Source organism: Anguilla anguilla, chromosome 10 (assembly GCF_013347855.1).
Source record: "Anguilla anguilla isolate fAngAng1 chromosome 10, fAngAng1.pri, whole genome shotgun sequence".
NCBI classification, from domain to species: Eukaryota; Metazoa; Chordata; class Actinopteri; order Anguilliformes; family Anguillidae; genus Anguilla; species Anguilla anguilla.
In genome coordinates this window covers 33,029,657-33,055,914 of record NC_049210.1, presented here as the reverse complement: position 1 = coordinate 33,055,914, position 26,258 = coordinate 33,029,657, and the positions used below count along the sequence as shown (strand labels likewise).

Below are 26,258 nucleotides of genomic sequence, written 5' to 3'. Positions count from 1 at the left end.
CCCGCCCCTTTGGAGATGCACCAATCACAGGCCCCGGCATACCTTCTTTATCTTTTTAATGTCAGGGTCTTCTTCCTCATGATTTATGTGGTATGGCCGCATCCTTTCCTTTGTTTTATTCAGAGCTATGATCTGCAGGAAAGATAAAACACACATACATATTTCATTGTAGAAACCCATTCTTTCTGAACACAAATGGCCTTATCTCTGACAGCTGAGTTATGACCAGTCATACGTCTGGCATCTTCATTCCAAAACAAAGGGAGAAATAAAATGGAATTAAGATTCTTGCTTTCTATAGCATATTTGGAATCACCTTGTTCTTGAGTCTGTTATTGTGTCCATTGTGACATTGCTCAAACCCAGACTCTTCAGGACAATGAAAAACAATCAGGCGATATCAATGGCCAACTGTCTTCTGATCAACAGGAGTTCAAATTCAGCAGCTAGCTTCCATGAGCAAAGACCACAGAGCTTAAATCATCTTGAGAAATGTGATGGATGTTCTGATTTCTTTTTCCCCTTTCCACAAATAGATATGGGTTTCATTTAGAGGGAAAGGCTGAATCCGCTGATAAAGAAGAATTAATTCTCAAAAACTTCATAAGACCAAATAAGATAAGATGTGCCCAGTGTAATGCATCGATGAGTAGACAATTATATATCAGCGCATGTTCAACCAATAAAGACATTTTTCCATTCTCTGTGTAATAAATATTCCCTAAGATCACTGGCTCTACAACTCACACTAACAAGGAACGAAGAATAAAAATTACCACATCAATGATTAAATTACAGGGTAATTCTACCCCAAGATCAAAATTCATACGGTTTTCTACGTTCACCAGTATTTTTTTAACGCGTGAAAATAAGCATGAGTTAGAGATACACCATGCAGCCTTTCGAGATGTAGCAACAGCAAGACTCTGGCCTAAAGAAGACAGACGCATGCACCCTCTTCAGTCGAGAAAGGTGATGGGGATTTGAGCGGGCTTTCTGCTTCCACCTCCTCTTTAAGTTCAGAGAGTGCGAGCGTAATTCAGCTTGCTCGCAGGTGTGCTTGTCGTCCTTGGATGCATTAAGCCGTTGGAATCCCAGCAATGGCATCAATATTTAGTTAAAAGGAGCTCTGGTCCATTATTTTCGTTTCCCCTCCGCCTTATGTTCCCAGACTGCATTGCCTGTTTTTTGCGCGGTTGAAGGCACCAGAGAATGAAAAGCACGCACCTGCATGCTCGCACGCTAGCCCACCTGCCCACTAACCCATTCAGACATTTATGCTCCTTATTACTCACACACATACTTGCACTGCTACTCACCCCATAACACGCATGCACACACACACACACACACACACACACACACATGCGCAAACACGCACACACACGCACACGCACACACACTGTAGGATTACCCACGCAAGTCTCAAACACTAGCCCATCAACCATGCCTACCGCCCAAATAGTTTCAGTCAACTTATCATAAGGACAATGCACATCACAAGCATAAGCGACAGCTCGTCATTACTGATCGACATAGTACTCAATTATAGAATAGCAGCCGGGAGTGGGCGACTGAGAGCTATTCCGAGCAAGGAGACATGATTAACAATATAATAAACTTTCCGGCCCGGGAACTGGAACTCCTATTGATGGGCAGACTGGTTGATTTAGGGAACCCGACACCGATCGAATCATATTATTTCAGAATACACATGCCTGTTTTCCACCTCAGAAAACAATGTATGGAAACAGGAATTTAAAGACAAAAGACATTCAGTCCACATAGCAGGGTTAAGATTAACTCCACTGTATCCAGAATACGTTTCCTGTATTTCTGTCAACTGTCGTTCCAGTTTCTGTTTTATGGAGTTCGAGAGACCTTCCTTTTTCTTCATAGAACATAAATACCTGCACGCACAGATGCACACACACACACACACACACACATGTGCGTGCTCATTCTCGCTTGCACAGGTTCACCCACCCTGCCACGCACACATATGGGTGTTCATGACCCAGGCCAGCGATTAAACTCAGCAATAACCGCAGAGTGAGCAGAGTGGTGCTATATCCGAAGTTGTCATGACTTCCACGCTAGATAACGACATCACTTCCTCCCCACTGACAATCTCCAGTTGTCAGTCCTTGACTGCAGACGGCTTTGAGACAGTGTCCCATATTAATTATGCGAAGGCAAATCACGGATTTAATGTACCTCAGCACCCTGTAGAGCAGGAGGTTTTCAAGATTTTCTAATCCAAGGACCCCACCCAGACTCAAAGGCATTCAGGAGACCCCATTAAAAGTTTAATAGGCCTACATTTAAAAAAGGAAGGTTTATATTTTGAATTATTCTCTCTAATCAGGACATGGTGATCCAACATCAAGTCTGGCCCAGGACCCCCTAAAGTACTTTTTAGGACGCCCAGGGGTCTGTGGACCCCCTGTTGAAAATTCAGGGCGGGGAGGAATAAAAGATGGAGGCCTATCCCATGGGTAGCCAGGGGGATCTTAAAACATGGTTAAAGTTATAAGTTGAACGACATCAAACCTCCCTTATCGCCACACCCTTTTATGTCATGTGTTGTTTACTTTTGCAAATCTCAAGGGTTGTTTTGAAAATGAAAAAATAAGAATAAACACTTTTCATAGTGAGACGGAAATTTCTTCCCACCTCACTTTTCCATTTTTATTTTTATTTTTTGCTATGAAACTGTTACTGTTACAGATTGCCGACATCTAATATTTCATGTGTGTTTTTGATGGAACCCTGGCAAACTTGCACCTCAGCGTGAGCGGGAGATCACATCATAGGTGAGTCAATTCTAGAGTAAACAAGACAAATGAGGACTCTCCCAGGATCTCACAATAAGTGTTCTCAAAATGCTTCATAAAAGTGCACTATACAGCTATGGAAAACATTGACAAGGCACATACAAAGTAAAAAAAAAAATAATAATAAAGAGAGAAAACATTAGTGATTGAGTGTGTAGTGAACAGTGCAGACCTTGCATTTTATCTTCCTTTTTCATGTTGGGTTCACATGACATAATGGACTTTTCTGGCCGACTGTCGGTTGAGTTCTATAGTCCCACTGCACAAATGGGTTTTTAATTCAGACAGTGCAGGTACTTTCTGGAAATGGAATATATCTCAAAATATTCAGACAGTAAGAGATTTCTTTTTCAAACTGCTGTAAAGCAAATATAATTTTATGCAAAAATGATAATATACGGCCATTTACTGAAAATATATTTGAAGTGCTTCCATATATTCAGATTCATTAATTTAATGTATTGCATTACATTAATTAATATACAATTATGTATTTTTGTAGTGTAAGGAATATAAATTTATTCATAATCCTCTATTAAGCACTGTGTGTACTGCAACAGATCAGAACTCTCCATCAACACACAAAATTAGTTCAATTTTATATGAGCAAATAGCCTTCAAAAGCAAAAGCAGAGCAAAAAGGACTCAGGACATCAGAAAGCATACTGTATTGCATGTACTTTGTGAGGTAGACAGATTACTGATTATTATTACATCATACATCATACATAGTATTACAAATACATCAGACCTATAAAACTGTACAGCAATATGTACTGCTTTAAACAAATGCTAGTGTGGCACATTTTAAATCAACTGTCCCTCTTGGATTCATATGAACTCTGTCTGAGTTTAACATGAATGTTTGCACTTTCTGCGAGTGCAAACAAACGCATATACACAGGAATATGGAACGTGTACATTCACTGGTTTCAAAGCTACAGCAGCAATGCACTTTATGCTCTCTATTTAAAAGAAACAGTGATAAAAGGCTCTTTTGCTTTTCTAAGAAGTCAGTAATGGATTATCGACGAGCATCATTTAATTTTTTTTTCATGCGACTATCCTTTCAGCGACAGAAAAAAATTAAAAGCCTCTTGCAGAGCTGTTTGGCTCACTTACGCAACTCATACACGGCGCATTAGACGCTAAACTTTCCTCCGGTACACAATCAGACTGTCGACACCTGCCGCTTACATTAAAGCAGGGGTTTTTGCAAGGCCTCGCGACGGCAGACAAGAAAGTCATGAATAAAATCAAATAAAGAAAGGTCATGATTTTCATAGAGAATGTCAGAAGTAAACACTTCGTCTGAGACCTTCAAAGGTTGAAAGGGTTGGCGCGAAAGTTTTTTTTTAAGATAATACATTCAGACGGTCAGATAAGAGCAACTCCTCGCAGACAGAAATATCTCAATGGCTGAGGTCTAGATCCTCGACTGAAAAACTAAAAAGCATGCCATTTACAATTTCAAAGAGGGTGGGGGGAGATTGGTATTATCGTACAAAGAAGCATGAAACCTAAACTTTAGGACATTTTGTTCGCTGGGAACAATAACAGGAAGTGCTTTTTTATTTAACCTGTGACACTTTTTAGTCCACTGATGTGAACAGAACCTGCACTGCAGCCTCTAGGTTGCCTATGTTTTCAATGAACAAACATGGCAGGCTATCCATGCAAGAAACCCACAATCCTGCATAACATAGAATTGTTTATGACACTTGTGGTCTATGTCCTAAGTGGGGAGAATATCTGCAGATCTACCTAATTCTGCCCCGCAGTACACACTAGATTCCGGGGCGTGTTCTGGGGGGCGGTCCTGAGTGACACGCCCACATGCACACACACAGGCTCTCGATTTTCATTGGTTCAAAGGCATATGGTGCTTAATGCAATCCAACAGTTTTCGAATGGGGCTTGAAGTCTAGCATACTGGTTGTCTTGTAACCAATCACCCCCTACAACCAGTGGGGATGAAAGGAATGGTTAATCATGATCTAGGTTCATCCTACCCCAGTGATGGAACCAAAAATGGGAGGGGTTGCTATGTATCAGGGACTCTCTGATTTTAATCAAATTCTGCTCTGCCAAAACCTTTCTGACTGGGACAAACAGTTCAGTGATCGATAGCTAACTGCAGCTCCACTCAATATGGAGTTGATGAAGTCTCACTCTAACTCTATCACCTCTATCACCACCAGATCTCCCTTCATGCACGTATGAATGAATGCCATTGCTCCACATTCATAACTGTGTGAAAGCACTTGATTGCTACTTGCGCTCACACCGATTACACTCGCTAATGCGATTAGCGACACCTATGATAACAAAGTAAGAGTGAGCAGCTGTCAGCGGGTCTAAAAACAGCCCGTGGTGGCGTGGCGCAATTAGCTCCCACCGGCAGACGCACTCCGAACCGCCAGGGGAGGGGCATAACAGAGCGGCCACGTTACCTAGGTAACTCACCGAATGAAGGGGGAACGCTCTGGCAGCGGCCGAGAAAGATTCATTCATCGCGGCTCATAATTTAGCGCACGTCACCGAAGTGACTTGACAAGCGGTCCCCATGGAGACAGATCCAGGTTTAGGGGAAGAGGAGCTGACAATTCATTAGTAGTGTGACGGAGAAGGTGAGAATGGAGCGGTTAGGGGCTCGCTTTTCCGGAAGGGTCTTTGTTAAGTCAATCAGCCACAGAGCCGCAGGGTAGATGTTCAGGTTTAGAGAAGCAGCTGAACACAGACAGCAGACCACAGCCCTCCCTTTAAAGTGTGCTGTTTGCGATTCCATAGGATCTGACATAGACCAGCAACAGGCAAGCAGGCCCTGGAGAACTCTGAAAGCATCTGAAACAGAGCTCTGAATAAAGTGTGTAAGGAGAAAAAAAATGTGAATTTTCATGAGAAATGCCGAGGGAGGTTTGTGATTTGGCAGATTTTCCACTTGCACGCGTAGGGTGTGGGTGTTTATACCTGTGTGTCTGTGTGTGCTTGTGTGTGTGTATGTGTATATATTTTTTGTGACCAAAAGTTTTTTATTCATATTATACAGGGTAGGTTAAAACATTTCTGACCAAAAACCGGCATGGGTGCCTGTATGTGTGTGCATATGTGCCTGTGATTGTATTTGTGCATGCATCTGTGTGTATGTGTGTGTGTGTGTGTGCGCGTGCATGTATATGTGTGTGCATGTATGCGTGTTTTTGTGTGTATGTGTGTGTGTGTGTGTGTGTATGTGCCCGTGTGCATGTGTACGTGTGTGTCTGCGTGTGTGTGAGTGTGTGCATGCATATGTTTGTGCATGTATGTGCGTTTTTGTGTGTATGTGCATGTGTGTGTGTGTCTCTGTGTGTATGTGCCCATGTGCATGTGTACGTGTGTGTCTGTGTGTGTGTGTGGGTGTGTCTGGGTGCGCACGTACCTCAGCCTTGAGTCTCTCTATCTCCGTGTCCTGGTCCTCCAGCTGCGTGCGGAGCTGGTTGGCCGCCACCTTCTCCGTCTCCACGATCTGCACCAGGTGGATGTACTTCTGCATCAGCACCTCACGCTCGATGATGATGTCAGAGTAGCTGGAGAGAGAGTCAGAGAGCTCAGATAGTGCAGGTGTGGGCAGCATGGTGCTAAGAAAACAGCCGGGGCACGTTCCTGCACACCTACTACAGCTTAGAGAACACAACTGTGGCATGAGCTCCAGCGATCAACAAGCAATCATCACTGCATGACCTGAGCTGTGCTGTACAACTTCACTGCCACCCTTATTTTGACATCTTTTTATTCAAACGCAAAACTAAACAAGGCTTTCGTCAGAAAACCAATGATTTCTGATTGCTGTAAGCATGTAATACATTAGAAAACAAGCCTACTCCCACCCATTTAAATGAGTCAGTGACACCCTGTGAGCGTACGGCCTGAAAGCAGTCTGCTGAAAGCGGGAAGCGTGAGCCAATCAGCTTCTCAAACACATGATGCTGCCTGACCTTGGTGATGTAATTCCTCTGAAATTTTGTAAGCCTCTATATAGAAGTAAAATTCCTGCAAAATATTGACACATTTAATGGCAACATTTATTAAAGTCTTCTCTTGTATCAACATCTCATATAGAAATGAAATAAATGTTAATTTTATATGTACATTATATATTAGCAATTATATATGAATGTAGTTATATATATATATATATACAGTGACTGCATAATGTTTGGGATAAAGACATTTTTTTCTTGATTTGGCTCTGTACTTCACAATATTATATAGGTTCTTACAATACACTTTGGTTTCATTGTTTAGGAATTACAGCACTTTGTATACATACAGTACATACACTTTTTATACATACTTACACTTCAGTGTCCCCAATATGTTTGAGATGTTTTTTTCACACACACACACACACACACACACACACACACACACACACACACATACGCATGCACACACAAGCACACACACAGACGCACACAAACACACACACACACAGGGTACCTGGCCTGCTGAATGGCATCCACCCATTCGTCGCACTCCTCCTCCTCCTCAGTCCGCAGTTCCAGCGGCTTCTGACCATCGTGGCCAAAGACGATGAGAAAGTAGTGCTGTGGGGTCAGAGAGAAAGAGAGAGAGAGAGAGAGAGAGAGTGTGTGAGAGAGAGACAGAGAGAGAGAAAGGGAGATAGAGAGTGAGTGAGAGAGAGAGACAGAGAGAGAGACAGAGGGAGAGAGAGAGAGAAAGAGAGCGACTGTAACTTTCGTATGATCATCAAGCCAAGACGCCGAAGGACCAGGCATATTTCACAAGGATGAAAATGAATTTGTAGCACTTAAATTTTCCTCATCCAGTTTTTACCCCTCATTATGAACACCTAGTCTACCTTCTGCCCTCTACCATATGCTATCTTAGTTTCTCTGCTCTGACAAAACGCCATCTTTGCTTCTCCCAACAGAAATTGCGTCAGTTGACATTTCGGAGAGAGGGAGGGAGGGAGGGAGGGAGAGAGAACGATAAAGGGGATTAAGAGTGAGAGGGATGATTAGATAGAGCGGCACTTAAATCTCAAAACACCTGTTTAAATAACCAGAAAGCCCGGGAATCACTGACTCTCAGACGGGTGTATGGATTTCACGTTCGGTTTTGAGAGGCGATGCTAATTGCCAACCGTTAAAAAAAGAACGCGAGCGCATTTCTCCGCCCGCAGATGCCGGCGCCCCGTGGCAAACCGTCGTCCCGGAATTGTCACCGCGATTTCCGCGCGCCTGTCATAAAGGGCCCTTCAGCTCGGTCGCTCCAGCTGAAAACCCAGCTGCAAAACACGGTGTTCGGGGCACGAGCACAAGACAAACGGCTGAACCTCTCAGTTAAAGAAATAGTAAGGCGACAAATTGTTCAGGCGTTCCAAAACGGCTATGAAGACAAAGGTTCAAAGGGAGAAAAACCTACGATTTGCAATAAACATTTATTGGAGATAGAGGGGACACGGAAGTCTAAAAGTATATCACCGCTCGAAAGCGAGACTGCTGGGCAAAACACTCCCTTCCTGGATGATGACAATAGCCCTGAGCGGTCCAGCTGGCTGTCTGCCACAGCACCGTCAGCCCTCTGGTCATTAATAAGTAAAAAAAAAAAGAGTACTTTTCAGCTACATCAAATATTGTTACTGTGTTAAGGTCAGCATGTATGCTGCCTCAACTGAAAAATCGACTTGATCATGTTGGTCACCATGAACATATACCTACTTGAACTTACATGGTCTACTCCCCGGAGTCCTAATTAGGTTTCTCTTATATTTAATCTAGGGAGTTTTTCCTTGCCACTGTGAAAGTTTGGGCCAGGGTGTGCTATGAGGCATACCGTGACAAATGGTTCAGATAATAGGCAACGTAAATACATTCAAATTTGATTCAGATTTTACAGCCTACTACCCAGTTCTCACAGAATAATAAATAAATTAGATATTCATATTTTATCTAGGCGCCTACTTCATTTACACACATACTGAATTCATCTTAATTATGCATTTGGTACATTTTACATGGATAATGATGAGCACCTGTGTCAGACAGGTAGAAAGCAGAGAAGGTAACAGACAGAGAAGGGACCACAGCTGCAGAAGAACCATAGCAGTGATCAATCCACAAAGCTGCCCTAGAGACTGTACCACACTGTATCTCCCCATTTATGTATTGTCTTCAAACATACATTGAAAGTTTTCATCCCAGTATTGTAAAACACTCTCAAGTCAAATAACTAATACGGCTGATTTACACCCCCCTCCCCCACTCTGAAAAAAAATATTTTCCTTTCCTACAGCATACAGAGACCCCTTTCCCCTCCCTGCCTTCTCAATGAAAACCCAAACAGGAAGCGCAACTGATCTGACAGGAAGTGCAGGTGCTCTCCAATTCATTTGCCCTCCACCCTCGAGTTCCCCAACCCTGCTGCCTGGCTCCATGAGGAAAGACAATGGAAGAACTCCTCCCAAACGCCTGATTGACAGCACCCCTGCGGTGCTGCTTTTAGGAAGAGAGGGGGAGGCGAGAGAAGAGCTGAGAGCTGAGAGGGCGCTTTGAACACCATAAACAAAAGAGATGCTCTGCCTTCCTCAACCTCGTGCCTTCAGGCTAAATAACAAACGCATGCAAAGCAACCGTTTGCTGATGTCGATAAACGGTTTGTGTTGAAACCTATTTAAATGGCACATTGCAGACAATGTGCAGTCTGTTAGGTTTCTAGTGTGAGCGGCAGACAAGCAACTCGCACACTTCGGTAAATTCAGAAATCATAAAAATAATTTTTAAAATTGTGCATGGCCCAAATATTGTGCATTAAATCATGCATTTAATTATGTCAAGTAAAAGCAAAGCTACTCAGTGAGCAACAGTCAGAATCTAGATGTCAATAGGGGTGGAAATCTAGTTTGAGAAATAAACGGATTAAGTTAACCCCCGTATAGCTCAGGTTTTACCTGAATATAGCCTGGCTACGTCCTAGTCAGCTAGAAAACTTTCACATTTAAACCAAATGTAGCCTGGTTTTCACCTGGGTGGCGTTTCACTGACTTTTTACCACAAAAATGTTTACTGGGTCAAGACATACGTCGAATGAATCTGATCATCGTATAGCTTGAGTGCTCCAAAACTGGCCAGATTAGAATAAAGAAACCTACTGTTGTGATGCCAAGGGCGACCGTGGCAGGAGAACTGAAATGTCCACAAGAGTCCACACACCGTCTCTCCAAGATCCATACTGCAACCACAAAAACCTGCAGACCCAATCCCTTTGTAGGACTGGAGTTTGAGATCTCAGACCAAGATCCCAGTCGCTCTCTAGGACTGGAGTTTGAGATCTCAGACCAAGATCCCAGTCGCTCTCTAGGACTGGAGTTTGAGATCCCTGCCCAAGATCCCAGTCGATCTCTAGGACTAGAGTTTGAGATCCCTGCCCAAGATCCCAGTCAATCTCTAGGACTAGAGTTTGAGATCCCTACCAAAGATCCCAGTCGCTCTCAAGGACTAGAGTTTGAGATCTCTGCCCAAGATACCAATCACTCTCCAGGGCTTGAGTTTGAGATCCCTGCCCAAGGTTCCAGACAGTTCTCATTCATAGCAGGTTCACAAATACTGCTACAGGGCTAGCACTTATCTTATTTGCTTGTTTTATATAACGCTGCATCTGTTTTACCCTAATATTAATTATTTCTAAGAACATCAGGTCAAGTGTTTGTGTGCAAATATACAACTTCATTCATGAACACAGCAGTTTGTTTGCAGTGCTCCTCCCTCCGCTCAGCTGTGGATGCCACAGTTACCTGTGTTTTTAATTTAAATTTTTAATTTCACCAGCGTTATCTGCAATAACAGTCTCGCGAGCTGCCAGAGACAAAAATTAAAAATCTAATCAAATGCAATGAGAGAAGGCAGTGCCTGTACAATGAGAACTGGGGAAGGTGAGTATTTAATTGGACTCATTGTTCAGGAGCTGAATGACTTCTTCTGCAGATAATGTAATGCAGATGTAGTCAGGAACAAAAGAAGCAGAATAAGAATTCTGAAAGTATTAGGAGTGTGTGTGTGGGGGCGAGGGGGTTCAATAGCATACTATGACAACCATCCTACATCACCGACGCCTTAGCGGGGTACCACAGAGGGGTCAGGGCACCACACCAGGCTGACGCTAAAGCACCGGTGATGTAGGATGCTATTGAGCCAAGCACCCTTGCGTGCTAACCCCTCCCCCGGCACTGCACCAGACTGCCAGTGGAAGGTGACAGACAGGGCTGTCATGTTCAGCCAAATCTCCCTCCATTCCCCACGTTCCCACGACAGCCTGCGACTCTGCTTCAGGCTGCAATAATGTATAATAATATAATAAATGGTATTTTTGTAGCACCTTTCAAGCATAGAGTACAAAGTGCTTTGCAAAGGAGATAATGTCTAAAATGACAACACAAGGGGTCCAATAAAAGCAGCATAAAAGGGAAGAACGAACAGCAAATAAACGCAGGCTTCTCACACTGAGTGTATAATCGCACACACATACACACAAACATGCACACACCGACACACACAAATGAAAACACAAAGAATTCTGACCCTTGTCAGCACAATGCATTTGTGGTTGTGTGTGTGTGCGTGTATGCGTGTGTGTCTGTGTGTGTGCGTATGCGTGTATGTGTGTGTGTGTGTGTGGGTGCATGTGTGTGTGTGTGGGTGTGTGTCAGGCTACAGGGATTGGTGGTGCACACTTGCATGGCAGACATACCAGCAGGGCTTATGTAACCCCTCTCACTAGGTCAGTCTACAGCCCTTTAATCTCTCTCCACAGTCTCATCCGGCATTAAGCTGGGAGATACACCAGGGCCAGGTCTGCATAGAGGCCTTTATTTCCCTGTGGCTCCACTGCACAAGTTCTGACGCTGGACGTTTTAACCCTGTGTTGACAGCTCTGTGTGTACAGCATGGTTTGTAATTCAGTGGATCAGAATGATAAAATAAATTTTTTTAATCCCACTCCTAGTTAAAATAGTCCACATTGTTTTAGGTTTGGCATGTCCCCTGTCAGCCTAATGTTGGGGAGGGAGAACACAAACAGAAAGTGACTAAGACAGCCAAAGGACACAGGGAAAAATAAACCCGTTCGCCGGCAGACTATCATCACATGTTCCCCTGCATAAAAAAAGAGCAGAATAGCCACTCCACTGCTTTGTTTTTGACTGGGTCCTATCAGGACACGCCACCATTCCCCTCCATGGCCCTGCTCCACTATCACCACCCCAGAGTGCTCCTCTTACAGCCATCACTCAAAAACACATCTATGGAAAAATAGCACTACCCAAGCAGCCGTGATTGGTTGGCTGCACAGGATGGAATGTGACAGCGATCACATGACAGGGTCCACAGATACCACAATAATGTATCTCAGAAATATGGTAAATACTCTTACTTAAAGGGACACCTGAACCCATCGCCCATTGCCCAGGCTTTAAGAGCTACCAGGCCTCATTCTCTGAAATAGCAGAAGCAAGTACACTCATCATTTAACAGGCATAAATTTGAGCCTGAAATTGATCTATTTATTAGCTTCCGTCAGACAGGGAATATAGCATAATGCTAAATAAATGAAGTGTTCGGGTATGCCAAGAACACTGTTAAGCAGCCTAGCGGCCACTCTATCCTTGGACTTCCTTGCAGAGTTATCCCAGTTTTCCATACGGATTCAGCCAATGGGCATCCCTATAAGTCTTCTCTCCCTGTCCAAGACTGGTCATCACAAAATTCCCAGTATCCTCCCTCCTCTACTCCTGTCCAGTCCACACACAGGCGCAAACACACACACATGCACATGCACGTGCAAACAAACACACACAGACACACACACCCATACATACACGTGCACACTTGCACGCATACACAAACACACGCGCACACACGCACACTCACACAGTATGAACAATAATTTGTACTCTCAGCCATATCTCCACCTAAGTTTGGGGGAAGGGGGGGCGTGGTGATGGGGAAGGGGGGTGGGGAGTCTGTTGTGTAACATTTCTTAACAAGTGGTGTGTGTATTTTTAAACTGTGTCTCTTCACCTAACAAATCCAGTTTCCGAGGCAACGTGCTCCTCCACAGTCTCGGCTGCATGTAACTGTATATATTTTTTCTGTGCTATGTAACACATTCTGCTCCTCTTTGTCCATTTGGGCCACCTCTCTTTATTTTAGCACTGAAAGCAGAGAATCTCAGCAGGTTATACAAACGAGAAATATCTGACTGGAATCAGCCAAGGTTACTGTCTTTCTGCAGCTCCGACTGTACTGTCTGACCAAAACTGTGTGTGCATGTGTGTGCATGTGTGTGTGCACATGTGCTTATTTGTATATGTGAGTGTGTATGTGTGTATGTCCGTGTGTGTGCATGTGTAAATGTGTCCTTGAGCATGCAGGTGTGTGCACATGCATGTCTGGGTGCATGTGTGAGTGTGCGTCCGTATGGGTGCATGCGCATGCGTGCGTGTGTGCGTGTATGTAAGTTTGCGTGTGTGTGTGTACTTGTGTCAATGTGTGTGAGCGTGTGTGTCAGAATTTTAAAAGGCCACAGACAGAGGCTGTAAGCATACAGTGTTGTGAAAACGTATTTGTCCTCTTCCTGATTTCTTCTGGAAAATGGTGCCAGATCTTTAGACAAAATGTAATATTAGACCAGAGGAAGCCGGAGTATACACAAAACAAATTTCCTAACCTATTATTTCATTTATTTAATGAGAGTTTTCAAAATCCATATCGCCCATGTGAAAAAGTAATTCCCCCCTTAAATTTAAGAACTGGTTGCACCACCTTTAGCAGCAATAACTGCAACAAAATGCTTTGACATAAGTCTTTCACATTCACCTGTGGAGGAATTTTAACCCACTCTTCTACTTTAATTGAGACAGCAGCTTTCATTCAGACAAATTAATAGCTTTTCGGGCATGAACTCGTTTCAGGTCCAGCCACAGCATCTCTATTGGGTTCAGGAGAGGACTTTGACTAAGCCACTCCAAAACTTTGAAACTTTCTTTCTTTTCAGCCATTCAGATGTGGACTTACTTTTGTGTTTTGGATCATTATCTCGCTGCATAACCCAATTAGGCTTCAGCTCACAAACAGATGACCAGACATTCTCGTTAAGACTTTTCTGTTACAGAGCAGCATTCGTGGTTCCTTCAATAATGACAAGTCGTCCAGGTCCTGAGGCAGCAATGCATTCCCACACCCTCACACTACCGCCATCATGTTTGACCGTAGGCTTGATGTTCTTACTCTCAAAAGCTGTATTTGCTTTATGCCAGACATAATGCAACCCATGTTGTCCAGACAGTTCCACTTTTGACACATCTGTCCATATAATACTACCCCAAAAGGCTTGCGAATCATCCAGATGCTTTTTTGCAAATGTGAGATGAGCATTGAATTGTCTTTTGCTTAGCAATGTTTTTCGCTTCACTGCTCTTCCATATGAATCCCATTTTTGTCCAGTCTCTTTCTTATTGTGGAGTCATGAACACAGACCTTAGACGAGGCTTACTAGCAGTTGCAGTTCTTTGGACGTTCTTCTGGGATCATTTGTAACTCGCTGAATGAGTTGTCTTTGTGCCTTTGGAGAAGGTTTAGTAGGCCTGTCAATCCTGTGAAGATTTACCACTGTTCCAAATGCTCTCCATTTGTAAATAATGGCTCTCACAGTGGTTCAGTGAAGTCCCAGAGCCTTAGAAAGGGCCTTGTAACCCATTTCAACAACTTTTTTTCTCATCTCTTCTGGAATTTCCTTCCCACAGTCCTCGTTCCCACAGTTCCCGCTCCCATAGTCCCTGCTTAATGGCATCCTGGCACATCACCAGCACATCATCATTCCACAGCTTCCTTACAGCCTGCTATCAGTTCCATTTCCAATTACGTGTGTGTGTGTGTGTGTGTGTGTGTGCACCTTATTGGGAATCCCCAAAATGACAGGATGAAATATGGCAGCCACAGCAAGTGGCGTTTAGTTCCTATTTATGAAAGGGGAGGGAGAAGAACTTTCTGTTCCTCGTCTATGCTCCGTTGCAGAGCACCTGTTACTCTAACTTCACTTGTTGCACGTCACAAATTTCATCACAAAATAGCTCAACTTGAGGGAAGAGAGCAAGGTAAGGGCAATGTGTGTTAAATTGGATCTGAACGCAGCCATGCTTGATGCCACTTGAATTGGGAATGGCACAAAAACTCACTTCTCGCACAAACTGCAAGAACCACCGCTCGGTCAGTTCTTGTGCAGTAGTCTTGCGGAAAACTGAGATGGCTTTCAGCATCACTCTACATCTAATTCAAACAGCAGAAACTCAATGATATGTAACACAGAACATCATATATTATTATGTGCATGATATGCAATTAAAGAAGAGGCAATGAATGCACATCCACAAAACAATATTTCACAGGCCTTATGGGTAAGGGCTAGCTAGACTCATTAAATAAGGAGAGATCCCAATACAATATTGAATGCATCATTTAAAAAAGCATAAAAAGAGGGTTTAATATCTGTTGTCTAATACAGATTAAAGTATTTGCAGATTGATACACTGTCCACCAATTAAACCTGTTTTGCGGGAGACCTCCTAGCATTTTTGCAAGTATTTACTAAAATAGCCAGGAACATTCCAGGTCAATTGCATTCAATTGTTTTTTTTTTATGTTTGCCACATCAGCTGGAAGTACCAGTTTAAGTGTCTGAGAGCTTTAAACTCCCTTTCTGATGAATCACTTCCCAAAGCGGCCAAATGCCATGAACTTACTGTTTGAGATTTACAGAGTGCTCTACACCTCTTCTGCGGCAGACATGTTGGAGGGGGGAGAGTGGAGAAAGACCTGTTTGCCTTCAGTCCCTGCAGGGGTTACCAGCCAGACCAACATCAACCTCAATGATATCAAAATCGCTCCTCACAAAATGAACATCCCCGCTGTCACCTCAGTACAATCCTGATGTTGTACTTTTGGGGGTTTTGCCGAAATTATACTGGCTGGCACCTACTGACACAGTCACCCAACCCCCCATGCCACTCGCACACAGAAACTCTCACACTCCCTCATTCACTCCTACATACATACAGACATACATGTATACACACACACACACACACACACACAGACTCACACATTCACTTCCTCACATGTATACCCACACAGACATACATACAAACAGGCAGGCAGACACACAAACACACACACACACACACTGCCTCCCACACAGATATATATGCACACACGGACACACACATACTCAAACACTCCCACACACGCAGAGACTCACAGATACAAACAAGCACACCCCATCCTATCAGAATTTTCTCACATTCCATAAACACAACCTACTCTTTGTTGTTGTTGCATTAACACCTAAAGCATTAAAATAATGCCCATACAAAAATACAAGATTCAGGAAGTGTACAAGAGGAGCCTCCATTGAATCTTGATCATGCCAATACACTAAACAGGAAGCTTACAGGCGACCGCAGTCAGTGAGGTAATCCCCCGCCCGTTCACTCACTGGTGACCCCTCTGGCCAATTGGAAAACTGCAAGCTGCGGAACGTTCACGGTTGGCTGGCTGTGTGCCATTTCCCTGCACAACAGGGCAATGCACTCCTACCATATATAACCTCTACTTATAATAACCCAAATGAAGGTAAGTGCAGAGATGTAACAATGGATGGCTGACTGGCGATTAACAGAGAGAGAATGCCTTTTTCATTATTCATTATTCATTAAGTAAGAAACACACGAGAGGAGCTTCCACAGTTTAATGCAGCTTCTGACTTTATCTAAGGATCAACCTCATGATCTTTTCAAAGAAATAAAAAAATCTTTAAATCTGTCCAGAAAAACCATAGGGAATCACCTGTTGAGAACAACTGGCATAGACCTATCTGAAGCCATTTTAGACTCATGATAATTTCTTTTTATTTTGCACTGAAGCACCCACTGGGAGATTCTCCAGATCGAAGCATATCGAGGTGTTAAAATCCATGAAGAGCAAATGGCCTTCTGCAATTACTCAGGAAAAAGACGAAGGCACTTCCAGCCAGAATATCACGCACATAAACAATTACACACACACATTCAAATATAAACTTAGGCTTTCTTGACAGGATTTCAGTGGATATATGTGGAAATGTGATTTCATTTCTTTTTCTGCTAAAAAATTACCTTATTTTATCTCATTCCAGGACACAAATTTGCATGAGCAATCAGTTATGTTAAAAAATTGTCAGATCTTATCCGGGTCTTAACTTCACCGGAAAGTGCTTGGAATCAAAGACAAAGCAAAATGATAAAGGCAAGCAAAAAAAAAAAAAAAATAGAAAAAACTAGAAATACCGCCTGGCAATTGTATGCCACCGCCAACCAGTAGCCAGTTTGGATATAAAATGTCATCACTTCATCATTTTACCCTATTAGAGATTTGTGTGAAACTTTGTCATAATTAGCGTATGAATTCTTGAATTATGGAGGTCACAGTGACCTTGACCTTTGACCTTTGACCACCAAAATCTAATCAGTTCATCCTTGAGTCTAAGTGGACGTTTGCGCCAAATTTCAAGAAATTCCCTAAATGCGTTCCTGAGGTATCGGGATTCACAAGAATCGGGATGGACGGAACGGATGGACGGAAGGACAGAAGGACGGACGGACAACCCAAAAACATAATGCCTCCGGCCACGGCTGTGCCATCGCGGAGGCATAAAAATTAACGTAGGCAATGTGCCAATAAAGGTGGGTGGGAGAACAGCTCCATAAAGCAGAGATTGCAGAGATGTAGAAAAAGATGCAGGGTCACCTGGACATGAAGAAAACCTAAGGACCCAATGAGAGAACAGAGAGAAAATGAGCAAATGTATCTGCACAAACTCAAGTTATAGCACACCAATCCTTCACCTAACACAACCCTTTAACTGCGTCAACACTGAAAATTTATTTGGATGGCCTTGTATACTGTACCATTGCAGATACCAAAGAAAAGAGTGGATTTCAATATCGACGGTGAATTTATTTTACACAACCTTCCCTGGTTACAACGTTACAATGGGGCATTGAACCATTTCACCGGTAACAATTAGCAAGAGACAATGAGCATTAAGCATAAGGAATTAAAATAGATAAGAATCCCGAACATGATATATCTTTTGTTCCATAAATACTGCTGGCGAATCATTAATGTTGCTCTCAATGAAAGAGGGACATAAAAAATTATTTGGCTTCTATATTACCTGAGAAATCACACAACGGTATCACTGTCCGCTGTTCATGCTCCAGTTAGCAACCGTAAGCATTCAGCGTGTGTAAATAAGAGTCCGTATTTCATATTCACTTTGTCTGATAAAGGAGGCCCAAATCTAAGTCCTTCATACATTCATAGAACAGAAGAAATTACTGCCAGTCCAGGAATAGAAGCTTTTATCAATATTTAAAGACGGTAGAAGTTCAATCATCGCAGCTGTGCTAAAAATGTATAAGTACAGCCAATTTCCCCTGGTGGTAATGACTTTTGCTTAAAGTAACAGAGCGGTTTCCTGCTGTTCACCTGCTAACAGGGTTCAGTGTCCTCAGGTCTTCATCTGTTCTCATACAATAATTACAAGCACTGGACAGGTAGCTAATGAACAACCTTCATTAAATATCGCCATAAGCTTCCAGCTACGCTCGGTGGTGACCAGTAGAACATAGATGGAATGGCACATTAATTTCATTAATCTTTGCATTCTAAATCACAGTGCGGCAGGGACATTGTGGGCAAAGGTTTAGAGGTACGTGTGAATTTGTGTGTGTGTGCTAGTTAGTTTTGTCTCTGTGCGTGTTAGTGACTGTGACACAGTGTGCTGGATGGAGAGTGACTGCAACTGGTGGACAGTGACTGGGGCTGGTGGAGAGAGACTGGGGCTGGTGGAGAGAGACTGGGGCTGGTGGGGAGAGTGACTGGGGCTGGTGGACAGTGACTGGGGCTGGTGGAGAGAGACTGGGGCTGGTGGAGAGAGACTGGGGCTGGTGGGGAGAGTGACTGGGGCTGGTGGACAGTGACTGGGGCTGGTGGACAGTGACTGGGGCTGGTGGACAGTGACTGGGGCTGGGGGAGAGAGACTGGGGCTGGTGGACAGTGACTGGGGCTGGGGGAGAGAGACTGGGGCTGGTGGACAGTGACTGGGGCTGGTGGACAGTGACTGGGGCTGGTGGACAGTGACTGGGGCTGGTGGACAGTGACTGGGGCTGGTGGAGAGAGACTGGGGCTGGGGGAGAGAGACTGGGGCTGGGGGAGAGAGACTGGAGCTGGGGGAGAGACTGGGGCTGGGGGAGAGACTGGGGCTGGGGGAGAGAGACTGGAGCTGGGGGAGAGAGACTGGGGCTGGGGGAGAGAGACTGGGGCTGGTGGCAATTTGACACGATGATCAGGAAGTCTCAAAAAATATTCTGTTATATTACCCAGTGGAGTGATCGAAAATATGAGGAAAGAATTCATCAAAACACATTATTATTAAATTGGATTATCTGGCAAAACAAGCAGCAATTCAAACACGAGGACAGGCACAAAGCAGTGTGAAATAACTAAAACCCAGCCAGACGGCACCACACGCCACCTTCCAGGAGGCGCGAAAAGGAAAAACACTGACATTTCCATAATAATCTTTCCTGAATCTATGGTGTTCACCCCAGACACTAGCACAAATACTACTACCATTGAAACCAGGCCCATTTTCACATTTCCAGACACGTTTATGGAATCAGGAATGATATCTTTGCTTGGCAATTGAAGAGAAGTAGCCGGTGACGTCTTCCAGCTGTTACATGGCTTCCTGATTGGACTGCGTACAGTACGTTCTTTGCAGTCATGGCAGACGAGGTAAATCAGAATCAAATCCTCTGCTCTGCTATACAGAACTCGCAAGAGATCCCAAAATAATCAAGGTCTCCTCGACCACCTGCTGAAAAACCTGCAAGAGTATTCAGTCACATTTGTGCAAAATGGAAAAACACGTTTCCTAAAAAAGCCAGTGGAATTACTGCCGTGCATTACTGCTAATGAAAATGGGGTAAAGTAGCAAAAATAAAATGCACATACGCATTACCGACCATTAGTATGTCAGAAAAACCTATTATAGCTGATGTACCTGATAAGTCTATGTTCCTGTTATCTTTCTGTCATGGTGACCCTGTTTTCTTTTTTCTTTGTTCTTTTTTTTTACAGTGGAACTGTGTTCAGTTGCAGCCGGAGAAGAAATAAGGGTCTGTAATATTTGCCCATAAGCAATAGGCTATGTATCTTGTCATTTTTCTTTGGTGAATGCTTTGGAAACATAGTCCTGTTTATTCTCATGCCAAAAAAGATGGAGAGAGAGAGAGAGAGAGGTGCCAGGTAACAGTAATGCTGTTCAACAGAGTAACAAACTGTCACAACACTGAATCATTTAGAAAATGTTGCCACAATAAGGAGGGCAAACATCCTTATATTACTAACATTTAAAAAGTGTATAAATAATGCTACGCTGAACATCTAAAATATATAACATGACCATGAGACAGAGAACAAAACATAACCATGTGACAGAGAAAAGCCGAAACTCGGATCGATATCATATCAAAGAGCCCCTGTAAGGGGAAATGTAGTCTGAAAAATGTTTTGATATAAACAGACTAGGTTAACTCCAAAATAGCGCAGGTTTTACTCAACTATAGTCTGGCTACATCCTAGTCAATTAAAAAACTTTCACTTTTCGACCGAATGTCACTGGGTTTTCACCTTAATGCCTAGATGGCGTTTCAATGATGTTTCACCACAAAAAGGATGACACAAGTAACGCCTAGCCTTTCCTGCTTTGGTCTGTTGTATCCTGTATTCTGATTGGATGTAAAAAAAAATATATAGCTGGGAAAATGACACCCACCCCTCTGCTTCTCCGTGTGGCAACTCAACTCCCACTAAAAAATCTTTCGTTTAACGAAGTAACACAGAAAACCGTCTTATAGCGATTACTGGAATAACATCTGCATCCCCCTGGAAAATCTGCTGCTGTCAAACAAGTTTAATTCGACTCACGGTTTTCACCTCCTGTGATGGCGTAACCCTGACAAATAAATCACATGGATTCGAATCAAAATTAATAGCAACATTCTAATCCATCAGCCAAGATGGGTGAATGGGACAACTACGGTTCATTTTTTCAATTTTAGAAACAGCCTTCTGTTATACTGCAACACAAGTGGTCACATAGCAGAAATGTGGCAAGTGGCTCATTGTTTTGAACTTATCCCGGGTTATGGTATCTAATTGTGTCATTAAATAAATATTACCGCCTGGTATCAGTCCAAAGGAAGGGCTGCCAAAACAACACACAGAAAGAAAAAGCAGTAGCTACAACTTTTTAAAGAGAATAAAAGGTCAGACCAAGGATCTTGTTTTTTCCGTGTTGCCCCAGGATTAAAAAAAAAAATGCCTTTGTTATTATGGAGAGGGGAAGGAAGAGGGAGTTTTTGCACTCTCTCTCTCTTTCCAAGATGTCGATTTCCAATCTGTTTTTAAGAAAGCTGGATTGTTTGCTCCCCTCTCCTCTCCCCCAAGCCAGCATGATATTATAAAACCGTCTCTGAAAAAAAAGTATAACTTAATCTCACTGGTAGCAAAGCTGGTGGCTATCCAGCACCCTCCAATTTCAGTAATGTGCCTAAAATTTATAGGGAGCTAGTGCTGGCAAGTCGCTTGATCTTTGTTTCTGTTTGTCGTTTGTTTGTTTGTTTGTTTGTTTGTTTTTTGGTTATGTCTACAAGAAACAGGAATAGGATGACAAATTCCACTTATGATTTCTGCTAATGCATGTTTACTAGACTACCTGCAACCCCCACCCATGTTAACTCCAATTACAACGTGAGCTGCAGAGAATTAAATGGAGGTGATTATAGAGACATGCTGTTTGCACTGATGCTGGCATTAGTACGCAAACCGTAAAAGACAAAACGATTTGAACAAGTTCCATTTAAAGTCTGCTTTTAATTTCCTGTACAGCTGAATGCAGGGAGGTCTTCCCTTTACATATTTTATTTTTTATGCTGTGAGGAGCAATGCAATGCTGAGCATATTTTTAAGAAAGGAGGCTATTGTTTTGCACAGAATTCAAAACAGAAACAGCTGATTATGAACTGGCAACCAACCAAAGAGGCCACACACACAAAAGACAAGCATTTTACCTCACATGGACACAGACACACACACATGCACACGTTCACACATATACAAACACACTCACATGAGCACACACAAACACTCTTGCATGCACAAACATACACACACACGCACACACACACACACACACACACACACACAAACACACTCTTGCACGCACAAACACACGTATGCATGCACACACACACACACACACACACACAAACAAACACACCCATGCATGCACAAACACACACAAACACACACACACACACACACACAGTGACTGGTTGACAGGGAGTGTGTTTGAATGCAGGCGCTCTCTGGATCGCTTCAGGTCTCTCAGACTCCACAGAGGCCCAGAGGAGCAGAAAGGCAGCTGGCTCTCATGAGCACATTCTCCCCCCACTGAGCTCCAAACCTGGGCCCCAGCATTCTGGCTCCTCTCTGACATCGTGTTACTAGCCAACACTACCAAACTACACTGTAGAACCGGTGCCGTGAATAAACACCAAAATATTGAACCCTCTCCATCAAACCGCAACTAAAGTCAGGCCAAAACAAAGAAAATATAAAACACAAAACACAAGCAAACACAACCTCAGCACTAACAGCACTAACCTCAAACAGAGGGGAATCCTGGAGACAAATCCATGGTTTTGGTGCTAAAGTTGGTTGCAGTATCACCTCTGAGATAACCAATCAGAACTAAAAACAGAGTGGTCTTTTAAAAGTCAGGAAGTGACAGCACCTGCTTCAACCAATCAGAAGATGCTGTTCTTAAAATAATTAGTTTTCCAACTGAGTGGTGCCAAAACTGTGTCATGTAAGTAGCTGAGGTGTAGATGTGAAATGTATTTGGTGACAGAAACATGCTCTAGATCAAATACTTTCAGTATCAAAACCAAATTGCACACTGCACTAGTGGCAATATACATTTGACAGTACATTCAGTTGGTTCTGAAATTTTTTAAGAGAATTTTGAACATATTCTAGTTTACTTTTAAAGTTGTTCCTGCGACCAGGACCTGATAAAGTTTGGAATGTCTGCCCAAATGCCTGTATGGTCTGCCCTGGCCTCCACCAGTGTGCATCACAGCAATGACTAAACTATTTTAAGTTTATCAAAGATTTATTCTGGTGATGATCCTGGAAACATGGGCTCATTTTCAGCCTCATTAAACACAAACAATCAGTCAGAATCCTCCCATCAATCAAGAATAAGTATTGTGATGCCTCAAACAGGAGAATTACATGAACAAAAGTCAATCCATGAGAATAGGGCTGGAGGTACTAGAGCCAAATTATATGATTTTGTTACCATTGATTAAAGTGAAATTCATACATATTACTAAACTAAAAAAACATAAAATAAACATATACATTATTTAAATTATATAATTAAATAAATTATCAATTAAATGGTTTTACAAAGGAAAAATATAAAAAGGGGAAGGAATAACAATTCATTACAATTTTTGACAATTGCTGACAGATCCTATTGGGACTAATATCACCACTTGCAATATTTTTTCAACAAAACAAGAAACATGTTTCGCTCTTCAGGAACACATCATAGTTTTTTTTTTCCAGGAAAAAAATAAGTTACAGTATTACATAATGCTTGGAGAATGTGGCTCCTTACCATCTGCTCAAATCAGACAGTTCAGCTTTAATTAAAATTAATTAATTTAATTAAAAGACACACACAGCTAAAAGCTAGCAAGGGCGCACTGAGTGTTCATGGTTCCAGAATATTTTCACTGAAGGCACTGCACAGAGGTTACTCAAAAGGTAGAAGCTTTTGCTGCTTTTTGGTACTGGTAAGAACCAGTGCCAGTGGTAAATTAGGTAAGTGGCCACAGCTGGAAGTCTGTACACAACTGCCCCGCAACACTTCCAAACAAAATTAAGAAAAACAGTACAATGTGCCTATACCGCTATGAGCGTGGAGTGTGATCTCAAGTTCATGCACTGTTCTATCCAGAAACGGTACAGTTTTGACATAACAAGCTTTAGATTTTTCAGCCAGTAGGCTGCTTTTTTAGGGGTGAGAGTGTGTGTGTGTGTGGGGGGGGGGGGGGGGGGGGGGGTGTTGGGGGGGGGGGGTGATATGGACCAGATTTATTGCTTTTAATCAAACATGGAAAGTTGACAAGAACCAGTTAAGCCTTTCTACCGTTAAATGCCAATCAGGGGCATGCGATCATAGGCTCCCTATTTTATTTTGTTTATTTATTTCCTTATTTATTTGTTTTATCTAAAAAGAATAAGAGTTCGATTTTTAAAAGATGTTCTTGGAATATGCTATGATTTAATTCAACAAAATAAAGATTTTTTAAATGTATGCAGCTAACACTGCTAGCCTGAAGTAGTCGAGCTGGCCCGGCTGGTTAATAGAAGCACTTCGTGTTGAAATCAGTAGGCTACATGCAAAGTACCAGGGGAATATGCAGGGGAAACTGACACTGAATTCAGCAGCACACCAGGACCTGGGTTTGTCAAGAATCATTGTTTTTGTATTTCTACCTGCGACCATAAACCCCCCCCCCCCCCTCGCCCAGGCATTCGTTAATCTCTTTTCTTTGACACCCCAACGACAGGCAGATTTTTAAAATCCTGCGCACAGCCCTGCTGCTAATTAAAATACGTTCGTTCTGCTTCTCTATCACAAGCTGAGCCGGCCTGCGCCCATTCAGAAAACTGGCTGACGGGTTCCCCTCAATAGCAGAAATTGTTTCTTCTGAAACCTCCAACATGGTTCCGTAATCCGAACAGAAACATCCACAGGGACTCAGAGAGTGAGCAGAAAGCACAGCGGGTAGCTCTGAATGGCAAATCACTCTGGCCGAGTCTTCACAAGAATGCTCTTTCTAACATAGCAGCTAACACAAAATGTTCTCGCAACGTTACCGGAATGTTTTGTCAATGTTATGTCATTTCCTCTACATGGCCGCAACATTGCGAGAACATTTTGTGCTAGCTGGGATTAAGCCATGCCACCAGCTCTATTTATTATTATTATCATTATTATTATTATTATTATTATTATTATTGGCATTAATTGTACTGAAGTGAATTTAAGGGCCAGCCACATTTAGCTTTTGCTACAGGGAAGGACACCCAGTGAGTAATCGGATAAACATGAACAGTTAGGTGGCCTTGAGTTTCTGGCAGGCCACATGTAATATTCCACCACTTTAAAGTTCTTTCAAAGGTTTCCCTAATCAGAAGAGTGACAGCAGCAGATCTGTGCTCGATTAATCAGTCTGTGCGGCTTTTGGCACAGAGGCTTAGTCCAAGATGCATGCAGATCAGGTGAAAGTTGTTAGTTCAGGGCCAGTGCAAACACCATGGATATCACAAGGCTAAATTTTACTCTGATATAGTCTTTTATCCCACTCATTCCTTCTGAAACTCCACATAAGCACTGGGGAATGTCCTGTGCGTACTAGTATAATCTTAGAAGCACAACATGGAAAGTTTTTAGCCAGCCAGGCATACGAATAAGCCAGCAACGACTCAGGGTTTAGCTCGATTAAGTGAAAATAAAGGCTAGAGAATGAACATTCAAGATCAAGCTTCTCTCGTAGCGCCGTTGGTGGAATTGCCGTTGGTGGATCCGCTGCTCACAACCCGACCCCAGCTGTGCGAGTCCAGCCCGTGCTCTGACTGGCGTTGCTCCACCTCCGCGCCCCTGGACCGCGCTCAAACATAATTGCCCTGATCTCCTGAAGTGGAGCCGAGAGCCGAGCCCACGGGTGCTACAGCAGGGCCCGGCTGCCTCATACTCGGCTCTCGTTGCTAAACGCTACCCGGCGATCTGATCGACTGCACCCCAGCAGGCGTCCCGCAGGCCTGTCAGTTCCCCCCCCGTCCAGAAACCACAATTGTTCCTGAACGTCTCATTAACACCCAACGTCAAACCTGGGCGGGGAGAGGGGGAACGCTAAAAACGAGTTTCGAACCACGGCCATTCCACGCAACAAGAGACAAAATTACTCCGTTTAAATTAAGACCGAGGTCCCCAACTAGGGGACTAAGTAATCACCCTTATCGGTACTCCAGAGCTGATCTCATTTTCTGCAGCAGATGTTCACATGCGAACCCACTCAGATTCAGCTACACAAGACAAATTAGCACATTGGTTTCCTGCACTATGGGGTGGGGTGGGGTGGGGTGGGGGGGGGTACCAGATCAGGGACATCCCCTGATT

General features: G+C 43.2%; 1 protein-coding gene across 3 annotated transcripts in view; it reads right to left on the bottom strand.

Moving 5' to 3' along the window:
• rasgrf2b (Ras protein-specific guanine nucleotide-releasing factor 2b) overlaps positions 1 to 26,258 on the bottom strand; it is a 69,972-nt gene that overhangs the window by 35,814 nt on the left and 7,900 nt on the right. For 2 of the 3 annotated variants that reach the window (XM_035379591.1, XM_035379592.1), the window contains exons 2-4: positions 7,317 to 7,423; positions 6,256 to 6,403; positions 43 to 132 (exon numbers count right to left, since the gene is read on the bottom strand). In XM_035379591.1, coding sequence (XP_035235482.1) covers positions 43 to 132; positions 6,256 to 6,403; positions 7,317 to 7,423 — 345 coding nt within the window. Of the gene's footprint in view, positions 1 to 42; positions 133 to 6,255; positions 6,404 to 7,316; positions 7,424 to 26,258 lie in introns of those variants that run through there. The other variant, XM_035379593.1, reaches the window with a different exon arrangement.